General features: G+C 44.4%; 1 protein-coding gene across 1 annotated transcript in view; it reads right to left on the bottom strand.

The window, feature by feature from the left end:
- Positions 1–16990, bottom strand: part of zgc:66455 (uncharacterized protein LOC393502 homolog) — a 28317-nt gene extending 11327 nt beyond the window's left edge. Inside the window, exons 1-2 of the mRNA XM_068045645.1 lie at positions 16979–16990; positions 15144–15180 (exon numbers count right to left, since the gene is read on the bottom strand). Of these exons, the coding sequence (XP_067901746.1) occupies positions 15144–15180; positions 16979–16990 (49 nt within the window). The remainder of the gene's footprint in view (positions 1–15143; positions 15181–16978) is intronic.
- Between the last annotated feature and the right edge of the window lie 2503 nt (positions 16991–19493).

The raw sequence follows: 19493 nt of genomic DNA, 5'->3' as shown, positions 1-19493 counted from the left end.
TGGACCAGGACCAGAGGGACATGATGTTCAAACCCCTTGATAAGGGCGGAAACAATATACCCAATGTCGCCCTCATCCTGATGGCCACCTTTATGTGCGACTGCATCAAGCTGTGTGTAGATCCCCAGTACGCAAACACCAAGTGTCACTACGTGCTGAGGTTCTCTGTCCCCAGTGTTGCGAAGGATGGGTCTGGTCACATTGCTGTGGAATGCCCCATCCAGTTGGACCATGCCGTACCACCTATCCTTCTTGGAAAAGTTTCTGCAGAAAAACACCTTTGACCACCAATCCATCAGGCAGTGGTCTGCACGGAATGTCCTCAAGGCCCTATGGGAAAAGGAGACGGTGGATCCTGTTGGATGATTCCCCGAGCAGACTGCCTCATCAGAACGTTCAAACAAGCACCAAAATGTAGCTTGGCTGGTGGTGAGAAGGGCCCTCCCCGTCAGATCCTTCCTGCACGCTCGGAGTCTCACCCCCTCCACACACTGCCCTCGAGGTGGCTGTGGTGGGGAAGAGACGGTTGCCCACCTCCTTCTGGACTGTGTCTTTGCAAAGGTGTGGAAAGAGATGCAGCGGTCTTTGTCGAGGTTCATCTCAAGCAGCTCTAACACAGGAGTCTGTGCTCTACGGGCTGTTCCCACGGACACACACCGAGACAAACATCAACTGCTGCTGGAGGACTATCAATTCTGTGAAATACGCTCTTTGGTCTGCCTGAAACTTGGTCTTCCAGCGCAAAAAGTTGTCCACGACTGAGTGTTGCAGACTGGCACATTCCAAGGTCCAGGACTACGTGCTGAGGGACGCACTAAAGCTTAGAGCAGCCGCTGCAAAGGCTCAATGGGGAAAGACCACAGTGTAAGGTCCTCCCGCCATAGTGAACTGAGGGGCTGGATCCATGGGAAACCCCTTGGGCTGTATTCACCAAATATGGGTTTGCTGCAAAATGTAGATGGCATGTAAAATGAAATGGAAGGGTTGTGAGGCAACTCACTCCTGTATTGAAGAAAACTGACCTCCTTTGCACTGTTGACTGGGTACTGTTTGGTAATGTATTTTTTTTTTAAAGATTTTTATGAATAAAGTTTATTTTGGGAAAAAACAAATCTATTAGTTTTTGATCCAATTGTTATTCAAGTTCATGAATCAGTTCACATCAAGTGATGCACAGCACACAAAAAAAAGTTAACTGCTGTTGTCCTGTGTGGAGTTTGCAAGTTTTCCCCGTGTCTGCGTGGGTTTCCTCCGGGTGCTCCGGTTTCCTCCCACAGCCAAAAGACTTGCAGGTTGATAGGTAAATTGGGCAATTTATAATGGCCCCTAGTATAGGTAGGTGGTAGGGGGATATAATAGGGACAGGTGAGGATGTGGTAGGAATATGGGATTAGTATAAATGGGTGGTTAATGGTCAGCACAGACTCAGTGGGCCAAAGGGCCTGTTTCAGTGCTGTATCACTAAATAAATAAAATCTAACAGAGGCAGATTTTAATACTTAAACAATTCAATTAAAATACTTCATATCTTGTAATATTGGGGCCCCAACATGGAAAAAATTCCACAATTAACTAAAAAGCTCTGTGCTTGCTTCAGGATAAGTGACTGTGCTGCACCTTGGAGAATGGGAACTGAACTGCACATGAGCATTTGACAAAGTTAAACCAAGTTACTCTAACCTCGTATGGATCAGTTGCAAAGAAACATTTGGTTTATGGTGAACTGATTCACATTTTCCTTAACAAATGGCACTAGAAAACATTCAGAATAGAATGACAAGAATTCTGGCTCGGAGTCAATGGGTCATTAAATGCTTCAGTTTGACATCCTGTGGCCGTCTGTCAGAAACAAGCAAGCTACATTTCTTTGACAGCTAATTGCCCTTGAAGTGATCTCAGTAGAAATCCTGAGCAGCAGATTACTGGGACAGGGGATTATATGGACCCTGTGCTGACCTGGAGGACACTGATTAAAAATTAATCAACTTCAAGAACAATTTTTCTCCTGCTCTTAATCCACAGTACATGAAACTGACCATAAAGAATCACAATGCAAGGGTTAATTGGCTCATCCTTCAAAATTTGGACATGAGGGAAAATTATAAACATATCATATTTCAGATACTGGGGGAAAAGATGGAGAGTAGAAATTGTCCAATAGGTGGGGAAGGATATTCCGGAATTTGGTTTGAACAGTAAAGGATGATGTGTGAGAGAGCGAGAGCGAAGTTAATGTTTCAGGCCAGTGACCTTATCAGGCAACAGCTGGGACTGACTGGGATGCTCTCTCCAACCAACCCAATGTTGCACTGAGTTTAAGAATTATTCTCCATTTTTCCATGAGGGACTGCATTCTATTCTTCATCGATAATCAACTGATCAACAATCTGTCCAAATCATTCATCTTCATAGAAACATCAATATTTTGCCAAAGGCACAGTTATTCGACCCATCATGTCTGTGGCAGTCGGTGCTCACTCCACTTTAATCCTATTTCCTGTGTGTTTTAGGGCAGGATTCATCCCAGTTTCACAACCACATCGGCCACTAATTTAAATAAAGTTCCACAATGAAATTGGAAGATGCCTGGAACAAATGGAGCTTAAATGTTATAACGGAGTTTGAAATCAAAGTTAATGCAAATGTATAATTGTTATTGCTTTTTGGATGATACAAGTGACTGTTTAAGGTGATGGAACTGAAGAGTTTCAGATTGAGAGCAGAGCAGAGCAAAAAAGTTACAATTCAACCTTTGGTGCGAACAGGAATAAGTGTGTTCGTAAAAGAGCAGAAACTCAACATTTGTGGGAAAGAGGGAATGGGAAAAAAATTAAAGAAAGCAAAGCTAGTTATAGACAACCTTTGGTCAAAAGATATGGTATTCCTCCTGATGTAACTAGCCACAGTCTACACGGAACCTCAGTCACAGCCATCGGGCTGAATTTTCCACTGCCCCAGTGGGTCGGATGGTGGCGCAAAAGTTGAGCGGGAGGGAGGCTCTGGGAGGTCTTCCCGCCCCACTCCCAGCAGACTTTACGGCAGTCGGGGGGAGGGAGGGGGGGGGGGTGGGTGCGCAGCAGGGAGAAACGGCCCACCCAAGGCCAATCAAGTCCCTTGAGTGGTCATTTCAGGGCCTTCCCCACCTCCACGGGTATTTTAGCCGTGGCAAGAGGGTGTGGTGGGGACATGAAAGGCCACCCAGTGATAGCTGCCGGCCTTTCTGTGCAGTGAGGGGGTGCCATGGCAGTCAGGCACAGGGTGCCCGATTGAGGGCCGCCCCAGCCTCCCAACCCACCCCCAAGACCCAAGACACCCCCTTCTTCCCCCCCCCCCCAACAACCACCTTTGCCTCAGCAGGGCACACCCAATTCCCTTAGCGAGGCACCAACAACCTACCTTGGATCCCAGCTCCCTGGAATCCTCCTTGGTCAGCTGGGCTGCAGTCCCAGTGGCCACTCCTCCCGGCGGTGCTGTTGGGATGACGACTTGCCGGTCTGTTGATTGGCCAGGTGCTCACTGAGGCAGGACCTCCTCCCTCAAGCGGGTGGAAGTCCCACCTCAGGACAATTAAAGCCCAAGGACCCATACAATGCGGGTCAGATCCCTGGGCTAGGTGGAAGTGGGTTTGCCACCGACTTTGAGGGTGGCAAAGTCCCATCCGCCTATGGTAAAAGCCAGCCCATTGTGTCAAAGGGGAGAAAGGTGGACAGTGGTCAGGTGTTACAATGCAACAGGAAGCCCTTCCATTTTACAAAATCTGTTTGCTGCAGTTTCAGCTTCAAAAAAGTATAAATACAGAGGTCTGCGTGCAGCCTGCAAACAGTGTGCAGATTGTAAGCTGAATTTTGAGATTAGAGTTTGGGGAGTGGCAAGTTCAGTGAAGTGGGGAGGGACAAAGCAGGTGCTCCTTTTTTCCCCCCTCCAATGTTTGGTTTTTGCTTCAGAGCAGTGGAAGAGCTGTTTGGTGACTAACTGGTAAACTATTCTGCTTATAATAGTCTGTAACGTGAAGGTGTGACAGGGCAGTTCGGCAGAGTGGAACGTACAGACTGTGGCACGTGGGAAGTCACGAACTTAGATGAGGGGAGTGATGGCATGGTAACTAAACTTGCAAAGATAGGTAGGAAAGTATGTTGTGAAGTGGCCATAAAGAGCTTGCAGATCGATATAGATAGGTTGAGTGAGTGGGCAAAAATCTGGCAGATGGAGTATAATGTGGGAAAATGTGAAGTTGTTCACTTTGACAGGAAGAATAAAAAAGCAGAGTATTACTTAAATGGAGAACTGCTGTAGAACTCCAAGGTGCAGAGGGATCTAGGTGTTCTAGTGCATGAGTCACAAAAAGTTAATATACAGGTATAGCAAATAATAAAGGCAGCTAATGGAATGCTATCCTTTATTACGTGAGGAATTGAAAATAAAAGTAAGGATGTTAGGCTTCAGTTATACAGAGCATTGGTGAGACCACATCTCGAATACGGTGTGCAGTTTTGGCCTCCTTATTTAAGGAAGGATGTAAATGCGTTGGAGGCGGTTCAGAGGAGGTTTACTAGATTGATACCTGGAATGAGCAGGTTGTCTTATGAGGAAAGGTTGGACAGACTGGGCTTGTTTTCACTGGAGTTTAGAAGAATGAGGGGAGACTTGATTGAAGCTTAAAAGATCCTGAATAGTCTTGACAAGGTGGATGTGGAAAGGATGTTTCCTCTTGTGGAAAGAGTCCAGAACTAGCGGGGCACTGTTTTAGGACAGAGATGGGGAGAAATTTTCTCCGAGGGTTGAGAGACTTTGGAACTCTCTGCCTCAGGAGGTGACGGAGGCAGGGTCACTGAATAATTTTAAAGGCAGAGGTAGATAGATTCTTGTTGGACAAGGGAATCAAAGATTATCGGGGGTAGATGGGAGTGTAGAATTTGAGACAAAGATCAGCCATGATTTTATTGAATGGCTGAGTAGGTTAGACAGGCCAAATGGCCTACTTCTGCTGCATGTTTGCAGACAAACACCTGCAGGAAGGGGTCACTGGCTGCCTAAGCTTGAGCTTTGGGTTTTGGAACTAGAGCGGTGGCTGGAGTCACTGTGGTGAGTCTGCGAGGTAGAGAACTATGTGGATAGCATGTTTAGGGAGGTTTGGTTTGGGTTGTTGGAGTCACACCACAGATTAGGAGCAAGTGGGCAGAAAGGGAAAATCGGTGACCGCCAGGTAGTCTAACAGAACCAGGCAGGTAGTGCAGGAGTCCCCAGATATGATCTCACTCGCTAATCAGTTTTCTATTTTGGATACTGGCGAGGGTGGTGGCTCCTCAGAAGAGTACAGTCAGAGCCAAGTTTGTAGCACCACAGGTGGCTCAGCTGCACAGGAGGGGAGGAAGTGGAAGAGCAGTAAGTGATAGGGGACTTGTTAGTTAGCGGAACAGACAAGCATTTCAGTGGCTGTAGATGTGACTCCAGGATGATGTGTTGCTTCCGTGGTGCCAGAGTCAAGGATGTCTCTGAATGGCTGCAGGACATTCTTCTGGGGGAGGGTGAACAGCCAGAGGTCATGGTCCATGTTGGCATGAATGACAGAAGTAGAAAGGGGGAAAATGAGGCTGAAAGCAGATTTGAGGGAGCTAGGAAGATTAAAAAGCAGGACTTCAAAAGCAGTAATCTCAGGGTTACTCCCAGTCCCACGTACAAGTGAGTATAGGAATAGGGGGATTGAGCGATTGAACACGTAGCTGGAGAACTGGTGTAAGAGGGAGGGCATCAGATTTCTGGGACATTGGGACCAGTTCTGGGGCAGGTGGGACCTGTACAAGATGGATGGGTTGCATTTTAGCAGGACTGGGACAAATATCCTTGCAGGAAGATCTGCTAGTGCTGTTGGGGAGGGTTTAAACTAAATTGTCGGAGATGGGAACTTGAGAGAGTGAGCGCAGATCGGAGGGAAACAAAACTGGTAACTTGTCTGGGGTGTGGGAACCAGGAACATGCATCAGAGAGGAATACCAAGGTGCACAGAATACTGGGGAAGATTGATAACACTAGGAGTAGGGAATAGTAAGTTATTAGGTGGGGTCAGAGTAAGGAGAAAGTAATAAAGTCTGAAATCAGGGTTAATGTGCATATACGTGAATGCATGGAGTGTGGTTAATAAGACTGGTGAGATACAGGCACAGATTGCCATGTGGAAATATGATGTAGCTATAAACAGAGACCTGGCTCAGGGCAGGTCTGGGTGTTAAATATTTCTGGATACAAGGTGTTCAGGAAAGATAGGAAAGGGGGACAAAAAGGGAGAGGGGTGACAGTATTGATTAAAGAGAGCATTGCAGTGCTGGAGAAAAAAAAAAATGTCCCAGAGGGGTCAAGGACAGAATCAATTTGGCTGGAGCTAAAAAAGGAACAAAAAAATAAAAAGTGGTGCAGTTACATTGCTCGGTATTGTCTATAGGCCACCAGCTAGTGGGAAGGATGTGGAAGAACAGATTTGCAAGGAAATTACAGAGAGGTGCTGGGGGACTTTAGTTGTCCATAGACTGGGATATGTTACGACCGACCGCTCCCATCAAAGCCCCCCAATCAAAATATATGATTCTGATTGTGGTGGGAGAGATGCACTGAATTCAATCCCATCACTCCACAGATTGCCTATCATTTAAAACTTTCCAAATTAAAGACCCAGCCAAATTGTACCATCGATTAACCCCCAAAAGAGGCTAACCAAACCAGGTGTCTTTAAATCAACAAATTAACTAATTAGAAGAACTAAATTTTTAAACTCCCATGATATAAACATTTAAAATAGAAAAAAATTAGAGTCCTTGCAAATTTACAGTCCAATGTTGCTTGCCTTCTCCAGCAAATCTCAACAATTAACAACTTGTAAACACTTAACAGAATCAATCTGACTTGAGTTTGAGGGAAAAATAAATAGTCAGTCTAACTTCCCTTTCTTCAATTTAAATTGCCAGAGATCTGTGTTTTGGCTTGACTTAAGAATTTTGAGATATAATAATTGAACAGACTAAAATCCTCTTCCTTCACTTTAAAATGGATGAGAGCTCTTTTTCCAGGTGCTGACACCACAGCTGTGTCCTCTGTCTGTTAGAGGAAATGGTCTTCAACTAAAAGCCAGTTCAAAACTGAACTGTAACAAATGTATTGCATGAAACTCACTCCCAGTGGCTGTATCTATGGTAACGAGAATGCACCCTTTGAATTGCAGTCTCCAAATGACTGTTTCTAAGGCAACAAAAATGCACCTTTCTATAACTCCTGAGGCTTGCTGGTTCTAAAAGCAATACTGATCCTTTGCAAGCCTTAAAGGCAAACCACATATTCCCAAAAAAAACTACAGGACCATGACAGATAGTAGTAGTGTAAAGGGCAGTGAGGGGTAAGAGTTCCTAGAGCATATTCAGGAAAATTTTCTACAGTAGTATGTTGCTAGTCCAACGAGAAAGGAGGCATTGCTAGACCTGGTTCTTGGGAATGAGGTGGACCAAGTGAATCAAGTATCAGTAGGAGAGCATTTAGGGGAGAGTGATCATTGTATCACAAGGTTTAGACTGACTATGGAAAAAGACAATGAGCAATCCAGGGTAAAAATAATTAACTAGGGGTTGGGGGGGGGGGGGGTGGTGGGGGGCGGGTGTGGTGCAGGAAGAAGGCCAACTTCAATGGGCTATATATGGAGCTGGGGAGAAAAAAAATTGGAGTCTAAAGTTGGCAGGAATACCAGTAGCTGAACAATGGGCTACCTTCAAAGAGATTGTTTGAGCACAGTCAAAGTATGTTCCCTTGAAGGGGAAAAAGGTAGAGCTAACAAATCCAGAACTCCCTGGATGATGAGGTAGTGATCAAGATAAAGAAAAAGTGCACTTATGACAGATATCGGGTAGAAAATACTATTGAGAACCAGGCTGAATAGAGAAGGTCCAGAGGGGAAGTGAAAAAGCAAATGAGAAGCAGAGAGAGAGCGCATAAGAGACTGGCAGCTAGCATTAAAGGAAATCCCAACGTTTTCTGTAGACATATAAATAGTAAAAGGGTGGTAAAAGGAGGAGTGGGGCTAATTAGAGACCAGAAAAGGGGATTTACACATGAAGGCAGAGGGCATAGCTGAGGTATTAAATGAATACTTTGCATCCGTCTTTACCAAGGAAGAAGATGCAACCCAGGCAATGTTGAAAGGAGGTGGTAATTCGGACACAAGGGTTTAAAAATTGATAAAGAGGAAGTATTAGATAGGCTGTTTGTACTTAAAATGGATAAAGCACCAGGACCAGATGAGATCCATCCGAGGATACTGAGGGAAGTGAGGGTGGAAATCAGAGGCACGGACCATAATTTTTCAGTCTTCCTTAGACTTGGGGGTGGTGCCCGAGGAATGGAGAATTGCAAACGTTACACCCTTGTTCAAAAAAAGGGTGTAAAGATAAGCCCAGCAGCTACAGGCCAGTCAGTTTAACTTTGGTGGTGGGGAAACTTCTAGAAAAAAAATAATTTGGGACAAAATTAATAGTCACATGGACAAATGAGTTACTTAAGGAAAGCCAGCATGGATTTCTTCAGGGAAAATAATGTTTAACTAACTTGGAGCTTTTTGAGGAGGTAACAGAGGGTTGATGAGGGCAATGCTGTTAATCTGGCGTGCATGGACTTTCAAAAAGGCCTTTAGTACAGAACCACACAGACTTGTGAGCAAACTTGTAACTCATGGAATAAAAGGGACACTGGCAACATGGATAAGGTATTGACTGAGTGACAGGAAACAAAGAGTAGTGGTTAATGGATGTTTTTTGGGCTGGAGGAATGTTTGTAGTGGAGTTCCCCAGGAATCAGTGTAGGGACCCTTGCTTTTCCTGATATATATTAATGACCTAGACCTTGGTGTACAGGGCACAATTTGCAGATGATACAAAACTTGGAAGCATTGTGAGCTGTGAGGAGGACAGTGCAGAACTTCAAAAGGACATAGACAAGTTGGTGGAATGGGCAGACAGGTGGCAGATGAAGTTCAATGCAGAGAAATGTGAAGTGATTCATTTTGATAGAAAGAACATGGAGAGACAATATAAAATAAAAGGGGACAATTCTAAAGGGGGTGCAGGAGCAGAGGGACCTGGGGGTATATGTGCATAAGTCATTGAAGGTGGCAGGACAGGTTGAGAGAGTGATTAATAAAGCATACAGTATCCTGAGCTTTATTAATAGGGGCATAGAGTACAAGAGCAAGGAAGTTATGTTGAACTTGTATAAAACACTAGTTCGTCCTCAGCTGGAGTATTGCGTCCAGTTCTGGGCACCACACTTTAGGAAAGACATTGGAGAGAGTACAGAAAAGATTCACAGGAATGGTTCCAGGGATGAGGAATTTCAGTTATGAAGATAGACTGGAGAAGTTCAGATTGTTTTCCTTGGAGAAGAGAAGGCTGAGAGGTGATTTGATAGGGGTATTCAAAATCATGAGGGGTCTGGACGGAGCAGATAGAGAGAAACTGTTCCCACTCATGAAAGGATCGAGAACGAGAGGGCACAGATTTAAAGTATTTGGTAAGAGAAGCAAAAGTGACATGAGGAAAAACTTTTTCACGCAGAGTGTGGTTAAGGTCTGGAATGCACTGCCCGAGAGTGTGGTGGAGGCAGGTTCAAATGAAGCATTCAAAAGGGAATTATATGGTTATATGAAAAGGAAGAATGTACAGGGTTATGGGGAGAAGGCAGGAGAATGGAACTGAGTGAATTGCTCTTTCGGAGAGCTGGCGCAGACACGATGGACCAAATGGCCTCCTTCTACACTAACAATTCTGTGATAGTGTGAAAACTTTGTCGCTTTCAGATGTTGCATGTCCATATTTCTGCAGTGATGGGCTTTATTGAAACAGGCGTATATCAGAAGACATCCTATTGCCACAGGTTCCCCAGTAAATTGCATCCAGATTCTGCTCACAGCTCTTGTGATAAAATCAATTTATTTTCACTTCAATATGCTTCCATTTACCAGCTGTAACAGTCCAATTACACCAGATATTCTCTGGGTAGGTGCTGGGTAAAAATCAGGAGAACACAGTTCACTGGAGTCTCCTCTATTGGTCACATGGCATCTTTTTAAAAGCATAAAAACCAAAATGAAAGGATGCTTCAATTCTAGAAGATGAATTAGAAAAAAATCTGTACCATTAGCTTGTCTGGGGGGGTTAAAAGTGAATTCTGTAGCACAAGATTTCAATGTTTTCCCACATGGTTTCTTTGCTCTTAAACCGCAACATGGTTTCACCAGCCAGTAAGCTAGTTACACATTTCAGCAAGAGGGCAGGGGGGAAAGCATGGAAGAGAAAATTCAGTTTAAAAAAAAAATAATGCACAGCCTATATTACAAATGGTTTCTGCACCACAACAAATGAACTACAATCAGGGTCAATAGAGAACCAATTCCCATTGTTTCTCACTATGTGAGACCCCGAAAGAGTTCATCAAACTTCAACAAGCCAAACTTTGATGTCCTCTGAACTAGTTTAAATTAATTTACAAGGAGGTAACAGGACAGTTATTTATTTTCTCATTTTAATATTTTCACTAGCAACTCAACTCCCCAGATAGTCACAAACTAGTCAGATCAGTAAAGCTAAAGCACGAAAGGATTTATTCCTCAATCTTTTTCTTCTATATTACTGAATCAATCAGAGCTGATCCACTGGGTCACACTTCCCTCCCCCACTCAACACACTTCAAAATCGCTGGGTCCAAGAGAACAAGGTGCACTCGCTACAACCAAGGTGGGAGGAGTGCATGGTTTATTTTAGTTCCACTTCTCCACGGGTCACAACATAGGTTTAAATTTTTTGCCCACTTACCGATACAGTTAATCATAAAGTCTATTTTTATCCCGAATAAAACACCAGGTTTCTTTAATAAACAAAATTATCAGTTCATTATAGAACAAGTCTTAACCAGTAATGAAGAAAAGCATAAACACAGATTGAAATATATAAAAAAAAGTTCCCTTTTTTTTTTACACTGCGCAAGCAAACACTGGTTAAACAAAAAAAAAAAAAAATGATTTACTCTTTAGAGCTCTAGTACAAAAAAATAAAAATGTTGACCAAAATACTTACTAATTCTTGAAGAAAAAAAAAATATGAAAAGATGTCAGAAGTCCTTTTTGGTTTGGCATCTCAAATACGTATAGACGGGGTTACAGGGATCTTCCAAAAACAGTTATGGATAGGCATCATTAAAGGTCAGTTTGGGCAGGCTTTCCAGGGAAAATGCAGCAACAGGGGTTTCAGGTAGCTTTACATTTCTCAACTTCAAGAAATGGAAAACTGGAGGTTTTTTCAAAGAGCTGGAACAGACAGAGCTGGGTGTTGCTCTCTTAGCAAGTTTTCTCCAACTGTCTTTTCAAACTATTGTTCATATCACAACCCACTGTCCAAAGCAAAACTAAAATAATATCAGAGTCAAGTCTCCTTCCCCTTATAAATCTTGACCTGTCACTTATTTGTAAACATATTTCCCAAATTAAAAACAACCCCTGCTGGGTAATTAGTTGAAGACAGGTGCCTTCCAGTAACTGTTTACAATGCCAGGCCTCTCTTTTGGCAATAGTACTGAAGACCCGTGCTCCAAAACTTGCTGCACCCCTAGCCAAGCTGTTCCAGTACAGGGTAGATGCCAGTGTTGTAGCTGGAATGTGGAAAATTGCCCAGATATGTCCTGTACACAAAAAGAAGGACAATTCCAACCTGGCCAATTATTGCCCCATCAGCCTACTCTTAATGACACCTTCCATCACTTTACTGATCAACAGTGCCATCAAGCGGCACTTGCTTAGCAATAACCTGCTCAGTGACGCTCAGTTCGGGTTCCGCCAGGGCCACTCAGCTCCTGGCCTCATTACAGCCTTGGTTCAAACATGGACAAAAGAGCTGAACTCCAGAGGTGAGGTGAGAGTGACTGCCCTTGACATCAAGGCAACATTTGACCAAGTATGGCATCAAGGAGCCCTAGCAAAACTGAGATCAATGGGAATCAGGGGGGAAACCCTCCACTGGTTGGAGTCATACCTAGCACAAAGGAAGATGGCTGTGGTTGTTGGAGGTCAATCATCTGAGCTCCAGGACATCACTGCAGGAGTTCCTCAGGGTAGTGTCCTAAGCCCAACCATCTTCAGCTTCTTCATCAATGACCTTCCTTCAATCATAAGGTCAGAAGTGGGGATGTTTGCTGATGATTGCACAATGTTCAGCACCATTCGTGACTCCTCAGCTGCTGAAGCAGTCCATGTAGAATGCAGCAAGACCTGGACAATATCCAGGCTTGGGCTGATAAGTGGCAAGTAACATTCGTGCCACACAAGGGCCAGGCAATGACCATCTCCAACGAGAGAATCTAACCATCTCCCCTTGACATTCAATGGCATTACCATCACTGAATCCCCCACTAACATCCTAGGGGCTACCATTGATCAGAAACTGAACTGGAGTAGCCATATAAATACAACAGCTACAAGAGCAGGTCAGAGGCCAGGAATCCTACAGCGAGTAACTCACCTCCTGACTCCCCAAAGCCTGTCCACCATCTACAAGGTACAAGTCAGAAGTGTGATGGAATACTCTCCACTTGCCTGGATGAGTGCAGCTCCAACAACACTCAAGAAGCTCAACACCCATTTGATTGGCACCCCATCTACAAACATTCACTCCCTCCACCACCGACACACAGTGGCAGCAGTGTGTACCATCTACAAGATGCATTGCAGCAACACATCAGGGCTCCTTCGACAGCACCTTCCAAACCCACGACTTCTACCACCTAGAAGGACAAGGGCAGCAAATACATGGGAATACCACCACCTGTTAGTTCCCGTCCAAGTCACACACCATCTTGACTTGGAACTATATCGCCATTCCTTCACTGTCACTGGGTCAAAATCCTGGAACTCCCTTCCTAACAGCACTGTGGGTGCACCAACCCCACATGGACTGCAGTGGTTCAAGAAGGCAGCTCACCACCACCTTCTCAAGGGCAATTAGGGATGGGCAATAAATGGTGGCCTGGCCAGCGACACCCACATCCCAAAAATGAATTTTTAAAACAAGGGCCACTTTTTTTATTCAAAAAATCCACACTCCTTTTCAGATTTAAAACACAAATTAACAAAATAGGTAGCACTCATAACTCCAATAGACAAACCCCGCTACAGGTTCACCTATTCTTGACCAGAATGAAGATTCAAAAGCTATTGTTAATCTCAATCTGAAATGTTTCCTAAACAGCAAGTCATTTATCAAAGAAAAAAAAAGTTTCCATTTAGAAATTAAGTGGTACACACAAATATTAAAGTTAACAAATCCAATACATTGCCACACACATTGGTTTTGAGAAAAAGTGTAACCAATGGATACACCCATTTCATGACTTGCAAAAGTTGAGCTTCCAACTGCATGTAGGGTTGAACAACTGGTTTACAATGTGCATTACAATGGTGAAAATACCTCTATTGCTCTAGGTTTACTTCCATATCATAATACAACATAGAAAGCCTGAGAAGTCATGTTAAATGAGTACAGGATTTAGTCCCAGACAGGTGTCTGAAGGGTAGTTGAGGCAGAGACCCTCAACTCATTCAAAAGGAGTCTGGATATGCACCTCAAGTGCCGTAAGCTGCAGCGCTACGGACAAAATGCTGGAAGGTGGGATGAGAATAGGTGAATCTTTTTCGGCTGGCACAGACATGATGGGCCAAATGGCCTCTTTCTGTACCTTAGATGTTCTATGGTTCTATAGAGAAGTAGGGGGAAAACCACTGCCCAATAGACTTTGAGTTTAGCGTCTTGATCTGAGTTTAGAGATACAGCACTGAAACAGGCCCTTCGGCCCACCAAGTCTGCGCCGACCATCAACCACCCATTTATACTAATCCTACACTAATCCCATATTCCTACCACATCCCCACCTGTCCCTATGTATTTCCCTACCACCTACCTACACTAGGGGCAATTGCTAATGGCCAATTTACCTATCAACCTGCAAGTCTTTGGCATGTGGGAGGAAACCGGAGCACCCGGAGGAAACCCACGCAGACACAGGGAGAACTTGCAAACTCCACACAGGCAGTACCCAGAATTGAACCCGGGTCGCTGGAGCTGTGAGGCTGCGGTGCTAACCACTGCGCCACCCTAATATCTGATATCACAATTCTTGAAAACTTGAGTATGTAATTTACCATAGGCTGAGGTGTCTATTGGGTCTACCCAATAGCAAACAACCCCAAGTGGCAAAATAAGTTAATGTAGCCATCACTCCTCTGAGAAAGGGCAACCCTCCCCACAAACATTTGGAGTTTGTGGCATTTGAAATGGTAATGTAGCAATGCAGCCTAAAGCCATTTTACAAAAAAAAAGCGCCCACACAGCCCAGCCAGTCACACAAAAAGGCAAAGGGAAAACCAACTTGGAATGTGAGTACAAGCCAACAAATTTCTTCCATGTGACTTAGGTCCCAACGGCCCACAAAGGGCAATGACTCTTTTCTACACAAGCAGGATCCCCGAAATCACTAATTCAGCCAAGTCAGACGAATGTAGTCAAGTTTCTGTGACTACCAGAAACATTGGGTTATCAGCACTCCTGAACCGTACCAACAATCTCAAAAGGATCAATGTATCCTCCTGGGACTCTTACAGAAGACCAAACTGCAATCAAACTGCCCACCTAATTAAAATCTTACTTCAAGGGAAATTGATGACTGAAAAGGACATACACACAAATTGTAGCCATTAACAAAAATATTGGCTCAGTGAAAAACAACATCCAATAAATTCTTCTTGCAGAACTTCAAACCAATAGTGTTAACAGGGAGAAATGCATCAGAGGATACGATAGAGCAGGAATAGGGGAAGGTCAGGCTACTGATTATTGTGAAGCAGGTTTACAATAATGGGCCTATCACATGATAGGATAAAAAATGTTAACATTTGTCTCAGTTTTGTTCCAATGATTAAACTTCATTATAATTGATAGCTGCTGCAACACAAATTGTAATTGGGTGGTAAAACAGAGTACAGGAGAGACAGAAACTCACTTTTACAGCCATAGAGAAATAAAAGAGCAACATGAAGGTTATTTTAAATAAAAATCAGAATGTAATCTTACCGGGTCTTGATTTTTCACTTTGCTCACTCACACTTTCCTAAGGAAAAGATAAAGTTTTAAAATTAGCATTATGTAAAACAAAAGTCAAGTTGTACTAGGAATCAGCTCATGCTCTTATTTAAATTTACTTTCTACAAATAGAAAATAGCTGAGAGTTTCAGTATACACCCGTCTACTGCTAACATTCCAGAAGCTGGCAGAGCGCGTCTACCCTGAGGCACAGTGTGGCTTTCGTGCAGAGAGAGCGACCGTCGACATGCTGTTCTCCCTTCGTCAGATACAGGAGAAATGCCGCAAACAGATGCCCCTCTACATTGCTTTCATTGATCTCACCAAAACCTTTGACCTCGTCAGCAGACGTGGTCTCTTCAGACTACTAGAAAAAAATCAGATGTCCATCAAAGCTACTAAGTATCATCACCTCATTCCATGACAATATGAAAGGCACAATTCAAAATGGTGGCTCCTCATCAGAGCCCTTTCCTATCCTGAATGGCGTGAAACAGGGCTGTGTTCTCGCACCCACACTTTTTGGGATTTTCTTCTCCCTGCTGCTTTCACATGCATTCAAGTCTTCTGAAGAAGGACTTTTCCTCCACACAAGATCAGGGGGCAGGTTGTTCAACCTTGCCCGTCTAAGAGCGAAGTCCAAAGTACGGAAAGTCCTCATCAAGGAACTCCTCTTTGCTGACGATGCTGCTTTAACATCTCACACTGAAGAGTGCCTGCAGAGTCTCATCGACAGGTTTGCGGCTGCCTGCAATGAATTTGGCCTAACCATCAGCCTCAAGAAAACGATCATGGGGCAGGATGTCAGAAATGCTCCATCCATCAATTTTGGCGACCACGCTCTGGAAGTGATTCAAGAGTTCACCTACCTAGGCTCAACTATCACCAGTAACCTGTCTCTAGATGCAGAAATCAACAAGCGCATGGGAAAGGCTTCCACTGTTATGTCCAGACTGGCCAAGAGAGTGTGGGAAAATGGCACACTGACAAGGAACACCAACGTCCGAGTGTATCAAGCCTGTGTCCTCAGTACCTTGCTCTATGGCAGCGAGGCCTGGACAACGTATGTCAGCCAAGAGCGACGTCTCAATTCATTGCATCTTCGCTGCCTCCGGAGAATCTTTGGCATCAGGTGGCAGGACCGTATCTCCAACACAGAAGTCCTCAAGACGGCCAACATCCCCAGCTTGTACACACTACTGAGTCAGCGGCGCTTGAGATGGCTTGGCCATGTGAGCCGCATGGAAGATGGCAGGATCCCCAAAGACACATTGTACAGCGAGCTCGCCACTGGTATCAGACCCACCGGCCGTCCAGGTCTCTGATTTAAAGACATCTGCAAACGCGACATGAAGTCCTGTGACATTGATCACAGGTCGTGGGAGTCAGTTGCCAGCATTCGCCAAAGCTGGCGGGCAGCCATAAAGGCAGGGCTAAAGTGTGGCAAGTTGAATAGACTTAGCAGTTGGCAGGAAAAAAGACAAAAGCGCAAGGGGAGAGCCAACTGTGTAACAGCCCCGACAAACAAATTTCTCTGCAGCACCTGTGGAAGAGCCTGTCACTCTAGAATTGGCCTTTATAGCCACTCCAGGCGCTGCTCCACACACCACTGACCACCTCCAGGCGCTTACCCATTGTCTCTCGAGATAAGGAGGCCAAAGACTGCTGACGTTAGTAGCCCCAGGAAAAAGCTTCTGTAGGACACTTGTAAGATTATAAAAATATGCTATTTCCAGGTAGATTATCCATCCAGAACTGATTGTGAGTTTAATTCATAGACTATGGATACAATCTGAGAAAATACACATTTCCTACCCCACACTGACCAAGGTCACCATTTTACTGATGGTGCCAGAAGGATTTAAGCAGTCATTTTCAGGCCCAGATAAGTCACTTAAGTGTTTATGATATTTAAAACAAGATTTCTAACGAATGGTCAATCCAGGTTATCAATTATTCTTCTTCATTACACATAAAGATACTTTTCAACTAAAGTGAAATGGGTGAAGTTATGAAGGTGGAAATAGGCGGTCTTTGGTGATAGCACGAAAGAAGTCGAAAGCTCATCTCAGGATCAAATGCGACACCAAGGTTTTGAACAGACTGGTTTAATCTCAGACTGTTGCTAGGAGAGGGAATGGAGTTGGTAACTTGGAAACAGAGTTTGTAGTGGAACTGAAGATAATGGTTTCAGTTTTACCAATATTTAATTGGAGGAAATTGTCCAACATCCAGTACTGGATGAGCAACAGTCTGATGGGAGGGGCCAAGAGAAGTGATGAAGTAGAGGAGAGTGCCATGTAAACAACAATGATGAGCATGTAGATGAGAAATAGGAGGGGACCAAGAATAGATCCCAGGGGGACACCAGAGGTAACAGTGCAGGATCAGCAAGAGAGGCCATTGCAGATGATTCTCTGGCTACGATAAGGATGGAACCAGGTGAGAGCAGTCCCACCCAGCTGGACGACAGTGGAGAGGCGTTGGAGGGGGGTGGTGTGGTCAACCGTGTCAAAGGCAACAGACAGGACGAGAAGGGAAAGTTTACCATTGTCACAATCACAAGGTGTAATGAGACTTTTTTTTTTTTTAAATAGAGATACAGCACTGAAACAGGCCCTTCGGCCCACCGAGTCTGTGCCGACCATCAACCACCCATTTATACTAATCCTACACTAATCCCATATTCCTACCACATCCCCACCTGTCCCTATATTTCCCTACCACCTACCTATACTAGGGGCAATTTACAATGGCCAATTAACCTATCAACCTGCAAGTCTTTGGCATGTGGGAGGAAACCGGAGCACCCGGAGGAAACCCACACAGACACAGGGAGAACTTGCAAACTCCACACAGGCAGTACCTGGAATTGAACCCGGGTCACTGGAGCTGTGAGGCTGCGGTGCTAACCACTGCGCCGCCCTAATATCTGATATCACAATTCTTGAAAACTTGAGTATGTAATTTACCATAGGCTGAGGTGTCTATTGGGTCTACCCAATAGCAAACAACCCCAAGTGGCAAAATAAGTTAATGTAGCCATCACTCCTCTGAGAAAGGGCAACCCTCCCCACAAACATTTGGAGTTTGTGGCATTTGAAATGGTAATGTAGCAATGCAGCCTAAAGCCATTTTACAAAAAAAAAGCGCCCACACAGCCCAGCCAGTCACACAAAAAGGCAAAGGGAAAACCAACTTGGAATGGGAGTACAAGCCAACAAATTTCTTCCATGTGACTTAGGTCCCAAGTTCGGCAAGTTTCGGGAAGTTTGGATAACACGGGATATTGCGAGCCTAGTCAAAAAGAAAAAAAAGGAAGCATTTGTAAGGGCTGGAAGGCTAGGAACAGGTGAAGCACTTGAGGAATATAAAGACAGTAGGAAGGAACTTAAGCAAGGAGTTAGGAGGGCTAAAAGGGGTCATGAAAAGTCATTGGCAAACAGGATTAAGGAAAATCCCAAGGCTTTTTATACATATATAAAGAGCAAGAAGGTAACCAGGGAAAGGTTGGCCCACTCAAGGACAGAGATGGGAATCTATGCATGGAGCCAGAGGAAATGGGTGAGGTGCTAAATGAGTACTTTGCATCAGTATTCACCAAAGAGAAGGACTTGGTGGAGGATGAGCCTTGGGAAGGGAGTGTAGATAGTCTCAGTCATCTCATTATCAAAAAGGAGGTGGTGTTGGGTGTCTTGCAAAGCATTAAAGTAGATAAGTCCCCAGGGCCTGATGGGATCTACCCTAGAATACAGAGGGAGGCAAGGGAAGAAATTGCTAGGGCCTTGACAGAAATCTTTGCATCCTCATTGGCTACAGGTGAGGTCCCAGAGGACTGGAGAATAGCCAATGTTGTTCCTTTGTTCAAGAAGGGTGGGAAGGATAATCCAGGAAATTATAGGCCGGTGAGCCTTACATCAGTGGTAGGGAAATTATTAGAGAGGATTCTTCGGGATGGGATTTACTCCCATTTGGAAACAAATGGACTTATTAGCGAGAGACAGCATGGTTTTGTGAAGGGGAGATCGTGTCTTACTAATTTGATTGAGTTTTTTGAGGAAGTGATGAAGATGATTGATGAGGGAAGGGTGGCAGATGTTGTCTATATGGACTTTAGTAAAGCCTTTGACAAGGTCTCGCATGGCAGACTGGTACAAAAGGTGAAGTCACACGGGATCAGAGGTGAGCTGGCAAGATGGATACAGAACTGGCTCAGTCACAGAAGACAGAGGGTAACAGTGGATGGGTGTTTTTCTGAATGGAGGGATGTGACTAGTGGTGTTCCGTAGGGATCAGTGCTGGGACCTTTGCTGTTTGTAGTATATATAAATGATTTGGAGG

The sequence above is a fragment of the Heterodontus francisci genome, chromosome 13 (genome assembly GCF_036365525.1).
Source record: "Heterodontus francisci isolate sHetFra1 chromosome 13, sHetFra1.hap1, whole genome shotgun sequence".
NCBI lineage: Eukaryota > Metazoa > Chordata > Chondrichthyes > Heterodontiformes > Heterodontidae > Heterodontus > Heterodontus francisci.
Note: the sequence above shows the minus strand (reverse complement) of the source record. Positions and strands in the feature narration are given on the sequence as shown.